The sequence below is a fragment of the Larus michahellis genome, chromosome 2, assembly GCF_964199755.1.
Source record: "Larus michahellis chromosome 2, bLarMic1.1, whole genome shotgun sequence".
Taxonomy (NCBI): Eukaryota; Metazoa; Chordata; class Aves; order Charadriiformes; family Laridae; genus Larus; species Larus michahellis.
In genome coordinates this window covers 34,295,634-34,315,807 of record NC_133897.1, presented here as the reverse complement: position 1 = coordinate 34,315,807, position 20,174 = coordinate 34,295,634, and the positions used below count along the sequence as shown (strand labels likewise).

The 20,174-nt window shown below is 40.0% G+C and overlaps 1 protein-coding gene across 8 annotated transcripts in view; it reads right to left on the bottom strand.

Annotated features, from left to right (window-relative positions):
• HDAC9 (histone deacetylase 9) overlaps positions 1-20,174 on the bottom strand; it is a 487,500-nt gene that overhangs the window by 8,092 nt on the left and 459,234 nt on the right. For all 8 annotated transcript variants that reach the window (XM_074574812.1, XM_074574814.1, XM_074574815.1 and 5 more), the window contains 2 exons: positions 13,187-13,271; positions 7,871-8,024 (listed from right to left, as the gene is read on the bottom strand). In XM_074574812.1, coding sequence (XP_074430913.1) covers positions 7,871-8,024; positions 13,187-13,271 — 239 coding nt within the window. The remainder of the gene's footprint in view (positions 1-7,870; positions 8,025-13,186; positions 13,272-20,174) is intronic.

The window sequence follows — 20,174 nt, the reverse complement described above, 5'->3', positions numbered from 1 at the left end:
GTTTTTTTACCCTCTTGCGTTGTTCTGGCTCGCAGCAGAGACCACACAGGGGCAGTCAGGGTGGGATGGAGCCCGGCACACAGATGAGGTCCTCAGGTGTGATAAAGGCTCATGCACCATGTGAAGAATTCATACTGGTGCTGTATGTTGCTGTTGTGTTGACCACATGCTTCCACTTTCTCTAGACACTTTTGGAAGACCTGCGTGTCCTCTAGCATAATGCAAAAGTGCAATAAGCCCTTGTTAAACATCCAGGGCCTTATGGGGCTCTCTGGGAAAAGAATAATTTGGAAGCAGATAACAGCTCAGTTTTTAGGTTCTGCTGTGGTTAAGTGAATGAATGAGAAGAAATAGTTTTCAATAGATTTCAACAAGAGATTGGCAGAGCAGGAAGGAGTGGAGCTCTGGAAATCTTCTGGAAGTGAAAGAGGGAGGTTGGGTTATTTATAAGGAACTAGGAAAGCAGTATGTACAACAGTCTGTTCACATGTATTTGGCTTCCATGAGTGACATTCTCATGACCATAGTACAACTGGGAGATGATCTTATTGGGGGTTTTAGTCCTGAGCATTTTTTCACTGATTGAGGATATCTCTGAGTGCCAGGACTCACCTTGACTGTCATATTCTAATATATTCCAACAAAATGCCAATATTCTCCCTCAGACACAGCCTAAGCACTAATAGAAATTTGTATATGCAAGTGCAAGACATAAGGCCCTTTTTGGAAACGGAGTGGAGGTTAGGGTGCCCTGGCGAATGCGACTGTTGTCTCTCAGTGTGGTTGCTCTCACAGCCTTCTCCAGTCTCCTTTTGAGGACTTATGTGCATGCTTTAACTTCACTTTATTTGTGTCAGAGAATTCACTGGATCTATCCAATGGCTTATCATTACAAACATATATTTTTATAGGATAACGGCTTAGGCCGGAGTTTTGTGCGAGAGCCAGTAAAGTTTTAGGGTCCTTGGTAGAGACAGAAAAACACCAAGTCACATAACACTAAGCGGTGAATTAATATATCCCCCTTTCTGCTAAAATTAAAAGTTCTCAAAAAAAATATCGAGGAGGCAGAGACTGACAGGCCAAATTCATGTTACCTCAATTATGTCACCGTTCGTTACATCAGTTCAGCCAGTTTTCCTGTAGCTGACAAGAAGCTGGCATAAAAACATAAAACAGGCAAAAAAAAACCCCCATCCCGCGTTGTACGCTCTGACTCGTTTCTCAGAGGTGCAGCCACGAGGCTGGGTCTGATCCGGACTAACTCCATGTGGTCAGCAGATCCAGAAAGACACCAAGTGGGACTGCAATGGTTGTAGAATCAGAATTGTGATTTTGCATTAAGGCTTCACTGTGACTCATTTAAACTGCGAGTTCCAACAAGCAGATTTCCCTTGCATTTGCTCTGTTTATTTCTGTGTCCTGGAACGAGTGTTCACCTATATCTCTCTCTATATGCAATTCGCACTGTGGCAGAATGAGGTAGTCTCTTTGCAGTTAGTGCTAAACAAAATTATTCTGTTTAGACCTTAAAACAAAAGAAATAGATGAGAAAAAATCCCACCATATGGATAAAATCTGGCAAAACGTGTGACATCTTAAGTATTGTTCTGTGGTAGTGGAGAATAAATGGCAACCATATTATTTAATGAGAATATTATTTTAAAAAGTTCCTATCCACATCCCAAAGTCAATATTTAAGAATACATATAAATCCTGTACATCATCAAAAAGAGTAAATGTTTCTCTTACCTTATTTTTTAAATTAGAATTACAGAGATTCCTCATAGCTACATCATCACACACATAAAAATAAAAATTCAAGGTATGTTTCCAAGTCACAGAAACTGCTGAACAAAAGATAGATTTTCTGGCATGGTATGGCTGTTTTATGCCGTAATCTGTTCCTAATTTAACTCAGCTGTCTCAGGGAAGACCATTGTAATTGAAAAGTGATCCTCTGGTAGCAGAGAGCTGGGGAAAAAGAGGTAGATTTCTGTACCATGGAGATGATTTGGAGAGCGTCTAAAGACACCATATAAGAGATCATATAAGAGTAAGTGTATATCCTAGTAAAGATGGACTTTCTATGGATCAAAGAAAAAGGAACTAAAAGTAAAAGCCATCATAGTTTAAGAGCAGAATAAGGTAACTACTAACATATACTCTCAAAAGAGGAAGTAATGTCTAAATAAGGCAAATTAAATAAAGTATGAACTCTGGCGAGTTAAATGTAAACCCTCAAGGAGGCAGGCAAAAGGAGAGTCTGAAGAGCAACATGTTAAAGGCATAAAAACTAACGATAAAAAGATCTTTCAAATACATCAGAAGAAATGATCAAAGCATAAAAGGAGCATCAAGGAAGGTAGACCGCAAAAGCAAAATGAACTATTTATATCTGTGTTCACTAGAGAAGCGTCAGGGAGATTTTATTATTTGCAGATGAACTATCTTAAACTGAATCAGCACTAGAACAAACTGATATATTAAACATTGACAAATTGCTAAGAGCAGATGATATTTGTTCACTGAGTTCTAGGGGAATGCAATTATGATGTTGCTAAAGAAATAATTTTTGAGCATGTTCTATTGCTTAACTCAGCATCCGTGCCAGTGTCAGAGAAGGTAGGAAATGCAATTCCCCTTTTTGAAACTACAGGAGATACAGTAAGCCCATATGGGGAAATTGATAGCAGATATAATCAGTGATAGAATTAGTAAGCATTCAGGCAATAATAATTTGGGTAAGAGTTATGTCTTATCACTTACAGAGAAATCAAGCCTTTACAAATTTATTAGAAGTTTCTGAAGTAAACGAAGGAAAAGGGATCAAGTGATATCCCTGTGTGAAGAAAGTCTCCCAACAATGTTAACCAAATGCTTTGAGGAATTTGGGTTATAAGAGAAGGTCCTCTCATAGATTAATAAACCATCAAAAGTAGGAAACGAATAATAATATTGGTGAATTTTCACTATGGAGGGATTCTCCAAAGCGTCTCAAAAAGACTTGGCAGACTACCAGTAGATTTAGGTGATAATGTTTGTTGATGATGCCAAATTGCCAATACTAGTCAGTTCTAAAGCCCATAACGCCATTTCTGAGTGGAAAAGAAGGTAAACAAACACAAACTAACATACAGTACACAAAACAGGGGGGAAGACAGTTTTAACTTTTTATACACAGTGATGGCTATAACTGAGAGCTTGGAGTTAATGGTAGAAGAGCAGAGAGCAACAGAAACACGAGAAGCCGCCCAACATTAAACTACTCTGTGCCCAGCACCTGGAGTCCTGCATGAAGTTGTTACTCCATCTCAAAGAAAACTACAAAAGGCACAGAGGGGCAAGAATCATCAGCGGTAAGACATTGTTTTCATACCAGGAGGAATACAGACCCTTCAGACAGATGAAGCCTTTAAAACCAGAAATGGGACAAAAACTACAAGTTAAAAAAGAGCTGCTTTTATTTAACAGAATGCAGTAACTGGGGGGTCCCAAGTGAACTTACCAGTTAGTAAGTTTAGAGCAAAGAAAAAGAAGTGCAATGCCTGATGAGGCTGTGCAATTCACTACCTGAGTACCAAATGTGTAAGTTGGTTCAACAAGAGCTTTGAAAAGTTTATGCCTGGGTAGGTGTCCTGGACGCTTTTACACAGGATGGGTCAGATACAGCTGCTGAGGTCTACCAACTCACCAGGGCAAGGGTGGCTCTCAAACTCCTCTGCTCCTGGTTCTCTTCCTTGCACACCCACCACCAGGGGACAAGAGGAAGGTGGGCAACATAAGGCTGCAGCCGCACCTGGGGAAGCTGTTCTTCAGCTCCTGAGCCTGGCTGTGATTGCAGATCTGTGGGGTATGGCCAGGTAAGGGCATGCTACTCAGCACAGCTGAGGTGGATACCCAAATAGTGAAATGCTAAATGAAGCTTTATGAGTTGATACACAAAAAGACCCTAGATGGTGGCTAGCTGTACCCTGTGATCTCACCAGTCACTTTAGCATAAAATATAATGCATATAACATAATGCAATGTGAGTGAAACTGCAACTGGTAGCTCTGTAACACTAAGAGTAATATCTAAAAATCACACTTTATTTTCATTTCCATTTGAGCAAAGTCTATGCTTAGCTGAATAAGGGCCATAAAATCAAATCCTGATAAATGTCATTCTCAAGATTTACTGTTTGTTGTAAAAATAGTAAGTGCAAGAGATCTTACTCCACACCCTTCTATTTTTCCATTTTAAGAAGAAACATACAGAAGCTCCAGTGTATCAGGGACAGCACTGTACTGAATATTTTCACAGCAAGATTTCTGAAATATGTGTCTGGCCAAAGCAAAATTCTAATCAGCTAAATCTGTATTTCACATAGGGAATAAGCAGTCATCAACACGCAAAAGTTATGGTAGTTAGAAATGTTTTATAGGTCATGCCTGTTCCTTTAATTGCATCTGTATTTAAATCTGTGTTAGCATCAGGCATGTTTTCTTTCCTATCCACAAACACTTTTTTCTATATCTGTTCCCTTCTGAAGTCTATAATCAAGTTTCAATTGGATCTTAAAATGCAGAGTTGTGCTTTGGTAAAATAAAACACCAAAAGCAAAGCAGCTTTTCACGGTTTTCTTCATTTAGCCTGCCAGAGAAAATCAAATAAAAAAATAATCGGCACCGTCACTTGAAGAAAAGAAAGAAAGAGAGAAGAAAGAAAGAGAAATACTTAAGATGGGCCTTAGCCAGGAGCATTTTATCCTTTATTCATCAGTGGTAAATGAGTCAGATATGAGTTGGCCAGGAAAAGAGCTGCTTTACCCAAAATCTGAGTTTAAAGTGAGTCATCTCACTCCAAACACCAATATATCCTCCAACATAACTGGCAAGAGTTTCCCGCAAAGAGACTCTTGCTGCCGCTCTCTTCATCTGGAGGCCTGACCATCCAAAGCTGAAGTCAACAGGATCTCTACCATCAATTCAGTAAAACAGGGTTAGAGATGCAGGCCAGAATTATCAGCCTGGCTGACCATGGTGGGAATTAAGAGAAAGTAAATCAGCTCCTGGCATAACGAACAAACCCTTCCAGCTGCCCTGCCAGCCATGGCGCTTTCTGCTCTGATCCCACCCTGTCTCTTGCAACCAACTTTCCCAAAAAAACATTCAATGGAAAGGCTTGCAACAGGTCTTCAAAAGGTGGCCCCCTTCTGCAATGTGGGGAGGAGGATCGCATCTACAATGGCCTTATCAAGAGGACTTGAGAACCTGAACATCGTCTCACGTCCCTGCAGCCCTGTCATTTGCCATAGAAAGGGTCTGGAGAAGGAGCATTGCATATTTGGTCCTTAATTACAACAAACATAACAAATGTGAAAAAGCAAAGTTGGACTCATCACTACATTACTGAAGTTTGTGTTGGTATGTGTCTATGAAATGAACGGCATGTTTTCGGGAAATGAATGAAATTGTACTGGCATGAAACCAGAGCTTGCAACGTCGAATCTGTCCCTGGATTTATGATCCTGTGCTGGACTTTCATTCATGCTCAAAGTGCAGCCAGGCTCTTTCAGGTCTCAATCCAGCTCAGGAGACCCTCAAAATCAGACCTTCAGGGTCACCATTTTTGATTCCATATTTCCTTTACATTCAGCTGGAAGAAAACATAGACAATGATATCCCGAAGCCTCAGAAAACCTAACTAACTATCAATTTTGGCCCAGTGGGACAGAACTTATGTTGTCTTGTTGTTCTCTGATGGCAATCTGGCTTTGGGTGACTTCTTTGTGGGTTACGAATGGGGAAACAGAATTAGGAACGCATGCGTGCATAGGGTTTTTTTTTTTCTGCTGTTGAAAAATCTCTACAGCACCACAGAAGATATTTCAAACGAAGTCATTTTTCCACAGAACAATTCATCATGATGGATTCGTCCCTATAAGAGTCCAGAACTGATGAAGTGTAATGAATCTGGCAGCCACATGAATTCCACTTGTGTACATTTCAGCACATCCGTTTTTTTCCGTTTCTCTCAGCTCTGCTCTGAAATTCTGTTTTCACAATGGGTGGAAACTGTCACAGGTTATCAGTAGGTAGGTAATAAATACAATAATTGAGTGCAGTGTTAGTCAAAGGGTTATTTTGTTCAAGTCATGTCGGATCAGCAGTTGCTCTCAATGGCTGTAGTTTTAAGTGAGTGGAGGCGTGTAACAAATACAGTTCTTGCTTATTCTGAGCAACATAAAAATACACAAAATTAACCACACCCTTTTCAGAAAATTTAAAACTTTGTTTTGTTTGACTGCATTAGTTTCAACACTTAAAGTGAACTTCTTTATATTTCAGAGCTATGCACACACAAGCAGGCACCTTTCTGTCCCTGGCTAGCAGAAGTATCTCATAACTGTCACAAATTCATACGACAAAGCTTACACTATTCCTTAGCTGAGCAATGATTAGCACTCTCACAAATCTAAAATATGTCCTCCGTTCATCATGGATTCTTCCCTAAGCTTTTATGGATTTGTTCGTAATACTACTAGCACAACAATAGCCATAGCATATTAAAATATAATTACAGTCGGAAAGGTAATTATGTAAATACCGCAAACTTTACTAGCTAGCTCTGCTCCCTGTGTGTCCCTTTGAGCCACGTCTGTTAACTCATTGACAGAAGAGAGCGCTCCCACTGGTGTAAGAGACACTCACTCCCAAACGCATCCATAGCTTTTAGCTCTGCGCCATTCCCCCCGGTGCCTATCAGTTCAGTTCTGATTAACAGAGCCAACGTGGGAGGCAAGAACCGAATCAAACAAGTAGCTGTCACGACATAGGAGCCACGGATCCTTTTGGCTGCCCTCCCACCGTCACTTTGCCTACCCACAGCTCCCTCCTTTCTCTCCTGTTGTTACACAGCTCTGCTCCATAGCCCGCAGGGAGCTGTTGAGTCTCCTTATAAGGCTTTTTTTCTCCTTTCCTCCTCCCTCCCCTGTTTTCTCTGTGTGATGGAAACTGAATGGTTCCACTGCATTTTGGGTCTTCCTCTCTTGGAGAAGGCCAGGAAAGTTTGTCCTTAAAACGAGTAAATGGGAAACGCCAAGAACTTCTGCAGTGGCTTTTCTGACTCCTAACAACTTGTTGAAGAAATACTGTTTTGTAGATGATATAGTATTCAGTGGTTATCTTTTTTTTTTCATCTCTAATTGGCAAATCAACCAACAGCAGTTACTGTATCATTTTCTCAATTTGTGAAATTGAAAGCAATCATCGTTAATGTTAAAAAGCAGCTGGCAACCTGGAAAAATCAGCGTTCTCATTCTTTGCTGCTGTACCTTCAGCTTGGTACACAGAAAATGTTGGCCCTGATCCTGGTCAGGATTGCTTTAAGTTTTATACTGGCACCATTCCATTGCTTCCAGGAAAGTAGCTTTTAATGCCTGTCTAATGTCATTTAATAATGATTTAAGTCCATTGTTATTAAATTTATCTGACTGTGTTAAATGCCTTCCTAGAAAATCAAAGCTAAAACAGGTTTGAATAGCTTCCAATGAGAAGAATATGGCTGATTACACTTGATCATGTCTATTTTTCCTCATATGCATATGGCACTTTTTATGTAGTAGAGAGCATTAGACATGGGGAGGCAACAAGTTTCTTGTACTAGTCGTGAACCTTAGTAAAGAATCACATGCCAAAAAAATACCTGCTAGCATAGAATACCTCTGCTTCCAGTGGCCAAGTGAGAGAACTCAAAACCAAGGATGAAAAATTCCAGGTACTTCAATTAGCAGATAATTTTGAAGTAACCCTTAGACTTGCTGTCTTCTTCATCTCACTGGACTGGAGTGAAAACCTTGTTCTCTGCAGTAATTGCATACGCTTACCTGCTGCCTTCCTGAAGGATACACTGCTCGACATCCACTGAAAGAGAGGCCATAGCAGATACCGTTTCTGTCTCCTCCCTCTCTCGTTTCTGAGACTCGGCCAGAGCACAATCCACTGGCACAGAGTACGGCTCCACTGACTTCCAGTACTTGCCTAAGGAAAACACACATAATAATTTATGGGAATTTCAGCTAGCATGGTGGTACAAGCATAGTAATCACTTAGTTCAACACTGAGTGATTATAATTTAAAATCACTGCGGTGTAAGCAGTACAGTTGAAATTTCAGACTGCAGTGAAGAGGTATATTTCTGAACCTAAGAATGCCAAGTTGGAAAGTGCTTTCATTCCAAGGGCTGTGTCACACCCTTCCCCAGAAGGTAATAAACTGGGGGAGTAATACACAGACTAATGAACACATACTGTCAGACAGGCTATTGGCTTTATCTACGCAAGGTGAAGGGAGTTCAGGGCAGGGTTAATACCTAGAAGCTCTGATATGGCAGACAGTTGATGCATATGCAGCAAATAGGACTAGAAAAATGAACACGGTTATAGAAAGTGCTCACACAGCACTGTCTTGAAAAGGAAAAAAGTCAGAAATGCCAGCTCGGACTGAAGTGATGCTGCCAGAACAATCAGGTTTGTTAGTCCTGGATGTTCTTTCTCCTCCAACCTCAGGGCGTATACTAGAACAATAATTTATTTAAAACTTTCATATATGAACTGGCTGTTGCTGGAAAGCCGCCAGATATCATAAGGAATAGAGCTTTCTGGTTTGCTGTGTAAAAACACAGCAGTGGATTAAAAGGAGCATGAGTATTCTCAGCTTTCTGCCTGCGACAGAAGAGCCAGTAAGAAGCTTCTCAAGCAACGCAAACAATAATGGCAGGTGACTCATCGTCAACATATAAAATAGTTTCCTCCTGCAGTGCTATTAAGAGCCAGAGGTTGATTAGCGGTAACCAGGTGAACAAGTAAGAATTTACATATGTATTTCTTACAGCCCAGTAATCCACCGAGCACTCACTAATTGCCAGGTGGATGACACCTGGAAATTAGGAGCTTTGGGAAGGCTGGGAGCTCTGGACCAGAGCTTATTCAGTGTTTAGCAAGAAACTTCCAGCAGCTGCTGCAGAGGTTGGGTCAAGGTACTTATCTGGGAATTAGTCGGAGGGTTTCAACAGCTGTGAAAGAGAGGGGATCAAGTAGGGGACTTTTCCGAGGGCTAAAAGGAGGATTTTGGCAGCTGGGCAGCGGGCTGAGTTGAGGTGCTTATCCGGAGGGTAGCTGGAGGCTTTGACAGCTGTGAGGCCAGGCCAGCGGTGGTGCTGCCTGTGCTGCACAAAGGCTGCTGAAAACTCCCTCTTTGGTAACACAGCTCTCAACACAGTTTCAGGCTTTTCGAAAGATGAACTTTTCCCTCCAGTGAGAAAGCAGCTGTCAATAAAGCCTGAAAATGTCTTTATTCAAAAACATCATTGCAAGATGAAAGGCCAAGTCAATCTGCAAGAACAACCAGCGAGCATGGCCAGTGTGTTTCTTTGAACTCTAATAGTGTGCACGTTTGAGTAGTTAGCAGAATCTTTAAATAACGGGGACCTTCTGGGGATAAAATGTAAAGTGTATTAAGTATCCTACAAAGTTGAGATTAAGTGTTAGGAGGTTGGCTTCGTTCCAAAAGCATGAAAGACACAGCTAAAAAGTTATGTACATAACAGTAGGCTCAATGATTGGAGCCTGGCAAATTTTATAAAAACAAGACAAAAATATTCTCTATTATTACTGTGCTCAGAGACCATATTCTCTATTCATTAAAAAATACACTAAAAACAAACAAAAAAGTTATATGAGCATTCCACAATGTTCTCACAGATCATATGTGCAAAAGTCAGTCTTTGCAATATACACCCAATTCAAACCCTATAATTTATGAGCTAAATGTTCGCAGAGTGGGTGGGGTTTTTGTTGCAGAAACAGATGTGCAAGAAAATCAAATCTGTTGGCATGGGAATAATACCCCCTCTTGCCTATAAAAGAAATGAACCCATGTTCACTGCTGGAGTTTTCAAGGGCTCTTATTCATAAAATAAAATATTAGTAACCAGCTACCACTGTGTTGCTCTCCTGCAGCAACAATAAAACAGCATCAGTGAGGATTGCTACATCGCGCTCGTTCATTCACACACAGGCTTGCACACCAGCTGCCCGTTGAATCCTGACTTTCTTGTAACACTAAAACTCAGGGCCAATTCAAGCATATTAGTGGGCGCTCTGTGCCCATTTAACTGCCCTTCGCTCCCAAGCGATCCGTGATTTTCCTTGTTTCCCTGCATTGAGACTTGGGTTATGAGAGGGGCTCCAGTGATAAAAAGGGAGAGCAGAGTCAGGCCAGGAAGCAGGTGGCAGCACCTCTGCTGCAGCGGAGGGTCTTGGAGAGGAGAAGGGGAGTACGTGGCAGGGTGTTTGTGGTTTGTGGAAGGAAATTTTAAAGCAGTCCCAATTAGGAATAGCATCCAGGTAGCAACAGGTACCTCATGCAAAGAGGGCTTTCTGATGCTTGTGAAAAAGCAACGGCAGTTTTTTCTTTAAAATCAGAAAGCTGTACCTTACGTGTACCTTACAAACGCCTGTGGTAAGCAGAACAGCTTTGCAAGTTTCTTTTTATAAAGAACAAAATTCATATCTTGCACAGAAAACATGGAAGGCTTGCATGCGAGCTCAACCAAAAGATTGGCAGGCAAGGACTTGTGGAATGGAGAGGCAATCACAGCATGCAGCTGCAAAGAAGCTTTGTTAGAAACCCTAGGTATGCTGTGGACTGACAATTAAATGAGCTCAAAAAGCATCTGCCTCAAACTGCTCCCATCTCTGAAAATGCCATTTCTGCTGTGCTGTACTGGAATGTGAAATTCTACCAGTCCTGTTACATTCATTGAGAGGAACTTGGTGGAGCTCAGGGGAAAGAATGAAGCATACTGCTGGTTTCATTCATACAAAACTTGAAGAGCAATCACGGCTTGCAAGAACAAGCAATGAAACCAAATCAGTCTTCTAGGTATGCTTTGGCTTTCAGCATGAAAATGTGCTTAAGTCTCCCTCAAAGATTTGTGGGAGCACTGATTATTACCAGGAAATAATAAAAATGAATGTTTCTGTCACTGTTACAGGCATTTGTAACTGCCTTTCACAGATAGATTAGGACATACCGTACCATGGCTTGCTTGAAAAAAACAGTTTGGGGGTGGTGTATTCAAGCTAGTGGACAGGATTGTTTAGAAATAGCATATTACATGGGTGTGGGAACTACTATTTCCAAATGTATTACATTTCCAAAGGAGCTTTGGATCACTGTCACAAACAAAACATTTATACAAATTCCATTCTAGTTAGAAAAAAGTTGTTTCCTCTCATTGTTTAAGCAAGTATTGTATCTTCAATTTTTTGCAGCAAATACAGAGGGGGGACCTTTTTTCTGTCTAAAATATTGCTAATTTTCATTATCAATGTCGGGTCACAGAAATAGACTCAATATACATGCAAGCATTCGTCCAAACAAATGAGGCTTTCTCAGTATCTCTCCAGGTGCTACTGGCTTTTCAGCCTGCATAACTCCCTGTAATATTCATCAGGTAACTGCTTCTCTTAATTCCATCTAAATATGCATCCTCCACAAAGCTGCACTAAACTTCCTCAGTGCTCCTTTCTGTCATCCAGGCGTATTCTTCTCTACTACTTGGTCTCTCTCCAGACAAAATAATGTATGCATAACCTTTCAGGTAATAGCTGAAAGAAAAGACAAACTATTGTGTATAAAGAACTCCAAATCCTGAGCACTCCAGCTTAGGTTTCAGAAGAACAGCCCACCGGACTGCTGTGACTGTACCAGCTCAGCTCAAACCTAAGCTTGTTCTTAAAAGTAAAGTTAAGCCACTCTGCAGAGCTCTGAACTATGCTTTTAGATGCACACTATATATTTCTTCTTAAATCCATTCCTTCTTTCTGAACTGCCATCTTTTGTGCGTATTTCTAGTAAGACATGATACCTTTCTGGAGCAAGTATTAACTATTTTTTTTTCCTCAAATCACCCCTTTTTCTTTGTTTGTTTCAGATTCATTGTCATTAAATGTGTGTCTTATTTCAAACATAATTGCATATTCTTTCTTCCTGTCTGTGGCCTGTGTTCATCTTTCTGTCCTTATTATCATTTGCAAATCTGCTCTATCTTGCATAGTACATGAATTTCCTTAACTTGACAATTCCTTCCAGATCAATGAAAGGGAATTTTAAGGAAGATACTAACTCATGAGCTACCCTAGGACATACCACCCAGCAAAAATCACTTATTAGAATTTATGATATACAGCCGATTTACATAGAGCATTTGCATATCTGGGTGACTACTAGGTAATGAAAGATGAATTATATACCTACAATGAATTTTAATTGTCATTTTACAACTAAAACCAGATTGGTAATTACTGTATAATCAATGCATAAGGCATGGTGTCCGCTTTACAAAACTGCTTTTATTTTATACAGATGAATCCCAATTACTTGTGATTCTTCTAACATGAAGCAAGACATTTGTTATCCATTTGTTATTGTTAAGGAGCCAGCGAACAGTAGAAGTCAGGAAGCTCCCACTGTCTCGGTAAAATGGCAGAGAGCAGAAGATTAGAGAATTTAAGGGCAGTCTGCTCAGTTGGATTAAGGCAACTGATGGCTGAGACAAAATCTTTCAGTGAGAGCAGAGCGAATGCCCTAAAGCATCTGGGTAGTAAAGGGTTGGGGTCAGGGCACACAAGGGAAACAATCAAGTACCTTCTGCACCAGAAACAAAATAAAATAATGTATTTGTTAGCATTGTTCCATGGATCCGTGCCGATTTTGAGCTTTTTATCTCAAGCTCCTATACATCTTAAAGCAAGTAACTTGTAAAGGGCTGCACAAACAGAATCTGAAGAAACTATTTGTTAGAGCTCTAATTTACCTGTCTCTTCCTGTCCCTCACTGGCAAACATCTATTTCACCCAAGCTGCTCTGCAATGGAAAGATTTGGGAATATTCAGGAAGCAGAAAGCTCTAAATAATTTCAATGAGTTAGTTTTTCAGGGATAAATACCTAGCAGAAACAAAGATGTCAAAGAAACAAAAATAAAAGCATATACATAGTAGACACAGCATGTTGGTTTATACACAAAACATTTGCCCTCTCGTTTCTCTGAAACAACAAGTTTAATGTCTGTGACATCAATTAAAAATAAAAAATACCCCAAACCCACCAACCCACCAATCCAAACTTGGAAACATACTTTGAATTTCAGTGGTCTTTTTTAAAGAAGCTATTGCATTCATATTGGGGATTTGGTGCACAATATCTTCTGGGAGAGGCTCCAGCTGCAAGAATAGAATAGAATAATATAAATTTTCAATAAGCCACAGGGAAGTAAAACAAACTGAAACAATCTAATCCTCAGGAAAAGCTCAGCCCAAGAACTGGTTAACATTTTGCTGGTATCAGTTCTAAAAGTATAGCCATGATTTTGTTTTCTGTTTTCCAGCCATGTAATTGAATTCCAAGGGGCTTTTCTATTGGCTGCAAGACTAATCTATGGAGTCTCTGAAGCAGGTGCATGTCTGTGTATTATTCATTAAAAAAATGCTAGTTATTTGTGTAATTTTTGTAGGTTCCTCACAAACCAAATTCCACTGTGTCTGTATACGCAGCTGGGCACTCCAAACAAAACCTTGCTGAAGCCACACTGGAACCGAAGTGTGCACTCTATTATCTTTATTTTTCTAGTGTTATTACATCTAACCATCTTACACATTTTCAGATTTATAGGGGAAAACCATAAAACACAGCTGCTTTTACTAGCTTTGCATTAATTTCAAATAAAGTAGTAGACAAAAAATGGTTATGCAGATCAGCAGTAAGAGTTCTCTAAGTTTTTTATGGTCAGCTGCATTTTAATGAACGAGTTTTAATTGTATATTCTTTGAGTAGGACTGCATCATAATAAATGAGCAGAAGGAAGCGTTCAGTTACTGCACAGTTATTTTTGCCCTGGAATGGATAGATATACCAAGCAAACTGTATTTTGAAATTCATCCACGTGTGCTTTTTTCGTCCACTTTCCATACATTTTCTCCTAGAAAAAGGGTAAAACTTTGTTTGGGCTAAAAGCCTCTTCTTGTACTGTAATAATTAAAGTCTCCTTGAACTCTGCTTAGAGAGCTGCCAGTTTTTCTGTTTCCCCCCATAGACTGCACTGGATGGCTGGGGGTGGAGGCGTGCTTCCTGCGGAGCCAGGAGTAGCCACCGTGTCAAGGTAGACAAGGAAGAGCGGTATCAATACCAATCTCTCTTCTCTAAAGCTAAGAAAGTTCGACCACCATTGACAGGAGACATCTGCACTGTAGACAAAACTCCTTTCTTAAGCATGCCTGGGTCTACTTTAAACTAGGTCAAGTGGAGCCCACCCAAGGAGCTTCCTCTGTGTAGTTAATAGTTCAGTAGCCATCATATACTGTCCTCCGGGTTGCTACTGCCGCATTGCTACCCACCAACTAGATAAAATCAGCTTTGATCCAAGTATATAAAGTGGGAACTAACTGTAGTGTAGATACTCCCTTAGTGCTGCTATTTTAAGCAAGCTCAGCTACAAATCCCAGAACTTTTGGGATCCTACCAATACGATCAGCGGTAAATGCCTGTCAGTGATAAAGCCATTGCAAATATCACCAGTCTTTTGGAGCCTTGGTAAACAAAATGAATAGGGCTGTTCATGTCATTATTTCCTTAGAATCCCATATGGGATTGCAGTTGGAAGATTTCCTTGTGGCTAGAAACAATAGCACTATGTTTTGTTTTCAAATAGCATAAATCACTCCATTCTGCTCAGTGAGCAAGTGTGCAAGGAAGTGCTGGTAGGACCTGACTGGGTCCCAGCTCTATCTGGTTACCAAGGAGGCCAAACTGCAAAGGAGGATTGTTGCTATCTGAGATGTATCGTGGCTTAGAATGAAGAGATCAATTACAGTAAAAATAATATTTACAGGTAAAATTGCAATACTTAAACCACATTGCCTTCACGATCTTCATAGGCTTCTCTATTTGGTAACTCTTGCAGGTACCTGGGGGAAAACTGCCTATTTATGAAAATGCCCACCAACAGATGAAGCTTTACAATAATCGATACAATAATCTTAATCTGTACCTTGGGTCATGTAGATAAATAGCACTTGCTTTTATCAGTTATTATTTTCTGTTTAAAGCAATCTTTCATTTGGCCAGGAAGAGGACAAAATCCTGAAGTTCTGTTTGGCCATACTGGGTGCTGGAGCACAAAAGGGGAAGGAAAGAGTAGCTTAAGGTTCTGTTCGGACAATTTCCTAATTCCTAAAGCTTTGATGACCAATTAATTCCCCTGAAGTAGGACAATATAGCTGCAGGCTGCAACAGTAGGAACAATCGTACAAGGTATGGAATCGCCAGATTACAAGAAGTGATAGCTGTGTCTTGCTTTGCCCTTTGAGTACCTTGAGATTCTTTCTGCAGACCTCTTGTACTAATTATTAAGCGGGGAGTAACTGGTGTAGAGACAGCTAGAGGAGATTTCCTATTAAAAGCTGAATATCTTGCTGCCTTCTCCAGAGCAAGATTTCTGCAGGAGCCAAAAAATTGTCTTGTTTTTTTCCTAATATATCAATGGCACCTCTTTATTTATCAGTGTAGAAATAAAGTGTTTAATGAGTAGGCTACGTTTGAATATTATACATATCAGATGAATATTTAGAAATGTCAGATGTGTGTTTAGAAATCAGGGTAAGATGATGAATTATTAAAGAAAAGAAGAAAAAGTGTCAAACATCCAAAAATTATCCCCATCATTACTCCATCTGTTAGCTCTGCTAACAGATCTGTAAGTGATGTGAGTATAATAGTCATGTTTGATCATTTCCTTAAGTTTTTCCACAAAACTTTCATGTTGCAGCCCAAGCTTAGCTTCTGCTTTGGAGCTATTCTGCCTCCTCGCCCTTAGGGATAGCCAGGCAGAACTTGAATCCTCTTCCATATCGGGGAAACCTTATCAGGCTCCAGAAGTAAGTTCATTACATCATATACCCTGTCCAGCCCAAATGCAGTACTGTTACAGGAGCACTGTAGAAATAAAGCCAGTGGTTTATGGCAGCTATTTCTATACACTTTGAAATGAGACTGTCTGCATTCAAAAGAATGGTTTCTGTTGGCAGCTATCCACTGGTTGGATACAACTGTATAGACATAGGGGTGTCCCTGGAAAATATCAGCAGTTAGACCCAACAGTGAACAAAAGAAATTACTCTACACCTGGCATACATGGCACCATCACCTTCCCTCCTACACTTACTGGCATTCAGATCGTGAAGCCTATTAAATCTGGAGGCTAACAGAAAGGAAGCCGAAAAGAGCACTGGAAATAGACTGTCAGGAAAGAAATCTTTCAGAGAAGAACAGCTCAAGTCAGTGCAGAAATAACCAAACCACTGGAGAGACAGTTTGGACCAGACATAAAGGGTCACATTTTCAAAGCTTTTATACAGCTGAATTGGGCTTTTGTGCCCAAAGTAGCAGATGAAAGTAGAAACTGTGTCCACTAATCATTTTCAAAGTAGGAAAAACAATGTAAATGGGCAAAAATCACTTGGGCTGCCAAAGTCTGCCAGAGGCATATCAACAAATGTTTGAAGAAGGAATTAACGATGGAAATTTCAAGTGCCCAGAAGGTGATCTAAAATGATCCTTGGGAACAAGGACAGAATCTGAAACTACAGCAGTCTGTACTGTGCTGGAAAATTTAGAAATTCTAGAAGTATCTGCATTGTCTTTAAGCACTGTCACGTCTTTAAGTGCCAAGATTAGCTTCAGAGAAGGTTGTTGCAGAGTGTAGTTAGAGATAACGGAAAAGTGAGGCAATTGCAAGCATAAGGTAAGGAGTATGGAGAGTCCTGACAGAAGCAGAGGAAGGTGAGAAGGCAGGCAGGCTCCTCAGGGATGCCTGGGTTGCAGGAGAAGTGCTACAACCTCCCTTTCCCAGGTAAACTGTACAAGAAGCACATCAGCATCTGGGGTTTGTTGCTCTCAGGGTTGCCTACGATTAAAGAGGGCTAAGTTCAAAGATCTCACAGGTCCTCTCTGTTCTTATATTAGCAATCTTCTCAAAGTTTCTACACTTTCTGTTTATACACAAGCACTTTAGGCAGGTATTTTTGTGATCCACGTTACGACACATCACATAAACAATTTCAGTAGGGAATATGTTCAAAGTCACAAAGGGTCATTAAGACTTACCAGTCCCTGAAACACAAAGGATGCCTTGGAAATATGTAGTTTTGGAATCAAAATATTCTCTGTTTCCTTGGCCAAACAATTTCCTGACTAGCACTGCCCACACTGGGGACTTTGATGTCGCTGTGCTGACCTGTGGCACGCACATTGCTCCACTTTCCTACCCCATCTAATTCTCTATTTCTGGGCCAATTTCAAGACTCCGGGTTTATTCAAGCAGCAGTTGACAGGTGTCTTAGACTCAGTGTTAATTATTTTCTAGTATTAGACTCAGATTAACAATGAGGATGTGAGATTGTGACCAAGTTTACCATGCAATTTAAAATTGATCTCAGGCCGTATTCACTTCCATGAATATTTCCATTTTGGAGAGAGAAATGCTTACCTGTTCTGGCAAATAACCCCTTTTTAATGCAGTCCAGGCCCTCTTGGCAGAACTCGCTGCCTAGCTGGCAAGCAGCCCCAGATTCACACTGAATTCCACAAAGGATAAAATGCCAACTTTTCATCATCAGCAGGAAAGCTGCAGAGTATGAGCTTTCCACTTAAATTACCGTCCCCTCCTAAATGCCAGCTCAACAGATTGCAAGAAAGAAGCACATACTTCACACTCTGCAAGAAAATTGCCTAGTATAAGTCTTCAAGCATGTTTGGGAGCCAACCAATCACAATGTTTTGTCAAATTCTGCTTCAGACTGAAATTCAAGCCAGAAGAATATTTACTAGAAGATGTTAAATTTAGTCACTTAAAAATGTTTTTGCACTCAGGGCCAAATTCAGCCTTGGCCGCCACAGTCAATGAGAGCAGACACGCATCTTCTGTGTGCCTTTGTTGCAGGGTCCCGCTGGGCAGAGCACACTGTGGACTGCACTTCTCTGCTTCCTCTATGCAAAGAAGAGCATGACCCCATCTGTGACTAATTATCACTTGTTATACATCACGGCAAACTGTTGTACCATGTAGAGCTGAGAGACACCGCCCAAACCTGTAGGCATATCAGAGGGACCGTGGTATTAGACTGACTTCTATGTCCCATGGCAATATCCCACCTGCTTGCTTAAAAGGGGATGGGATGAAGGAAGAACTAAATCCATAGTTTTTAACTCAAAGAGGTGCTTGAAGAAATCCTTCCTTATTCTCTCTGGCTGCAGAAGAATCCACAGCTGAATGTAGTTATGTTGGAAATAAGCTGCAGGATTTAGGATACTGAACTCAAGGAAAGCTTATTGCTGAGGACTTTTTACATCCAAGTAGTGCCTCTTCAAAAGTAATGTGGAGCAAAGAAAGCAGAACCTATCCTTGCGTGCGTAGAGCAGCCTTACTCATCACCACCTGGCACCAAAAGACACAGCAGAGTTCTTTATAGCACTGAAGCTAAGATGGACAAAATAGCGTGGAATTTCTATTCTCCATGACAAAGACTTCGGAGAAAAATCTCAATATTAAACCCAATTTTCAGACACTTCTTGGAATAACATACAAATCTTAACATGTAATTGTTTTCGTAGTTGAAGCAAGATATATATCTATATATGCTTTAAAAATAAGTATTTGAAACTATACAACCAATCTGTGAAAAACTGTAGAATCATTTAAAGAGTATCACCATCAATGAGAAAATTGAATTTTAAGCAGAAGACTATATAATCATCTCATAAATGCTTAGGTTTAAAAGTAACGTCTCTTTTCTAATTATCTGAATCCATAATTTCCTTTGTTTTGACAGATGCTCTTTTAATGGACAAGTTGAGAAGATTCGGGGATATTTTAAAGCAACTGATGCTCATCCTGCCTTTTTACCTTCCAGAAGGATTTCCATGTTTTCATTTTGGATTTCAAGGAATCCAGCTGCTTAATCTGTTCTCACCTCTTAGGAAGATTTCCTTCCAAGGAGATAACCTACAGTGCTCCTAATTAGCTCTGCAAATGGTCAAATGGATTTTTCACAAAATGACACGGAAAGGTTCTGCTTGTACACAGAAGCACGGACAAGAAAACCCAAGATCTTAATTACTTTTTAAAAAATAATTTTATATGTAACCTTTCTAATTAATAATTTTATCCTTATAAAATGTATCCTTATCTTTATCTCTTTAATTTCCTTTTTATTTTTCTCATCATTTAAGGAGGGATTCACACAACCAAACCAGACTGAGACATTTCAGATACGATAGGTTGTCTTGCCTGACAGTTGCCACTCAGAAAGGGTATGGGTCTCCTCTAAAGTCTGTTTACTAATCTTGAGCCGATGTCCTGAATACCCTAAATTATATAAGAAGGCACTAGGCACATCTGTTTAGGGAACTGGGTCTTAGAAAGAAACATTTAACAATAGAAATACCTCCAATCAGAGAAAACCAACAATTATAATCCCATTTGTTTTTCTGCCAAAATTTGAAATTATTGTTCAAAAGTACTTCTGCAGAGAAGTTCAGAAGTATTGACCATACATAGATGGGGCTGATAGCTCATTTAAATTCTGAGCTCTTCCAAGAAAAAGAGACCTTTTTAATAGTTTTTTTGGTTAGTCTTCAAAATCAACAACTGTATGCAGGAATTTCCTGTGCCATGCTCAAATTATTTAAAAAAGATTAACTTGATAGTGTATTCTTTTCCTAGTGGCTCCACTTGCATTTGTTAAGAGAAGAGTAAAAAGTTATCTTGTTAAACAGATCACTGTGCTATAGGCCACGTATAACTAAGAGCAAAATATATCTATTTTGGATGTCAGTCTGTTTTTCTTCTTGGTATTCAGAGACAAATTAAGAAAAGAACGCATTTTTCACTAGTAAGTTTGATGTTACCTCTACATGTCAGACCAGCTCTCCATGAAAGTTGGAAGTTGCGGCTAGTTTTACAATTACTCTTTTTTTAAAATGTTATTCTGCTGGTAATAGAACATATGAAGCAGGGAATTTCTGTATTGACAACTCCTGGCCAAAAACAACAAAAGAAAAGAAAAAGTTTT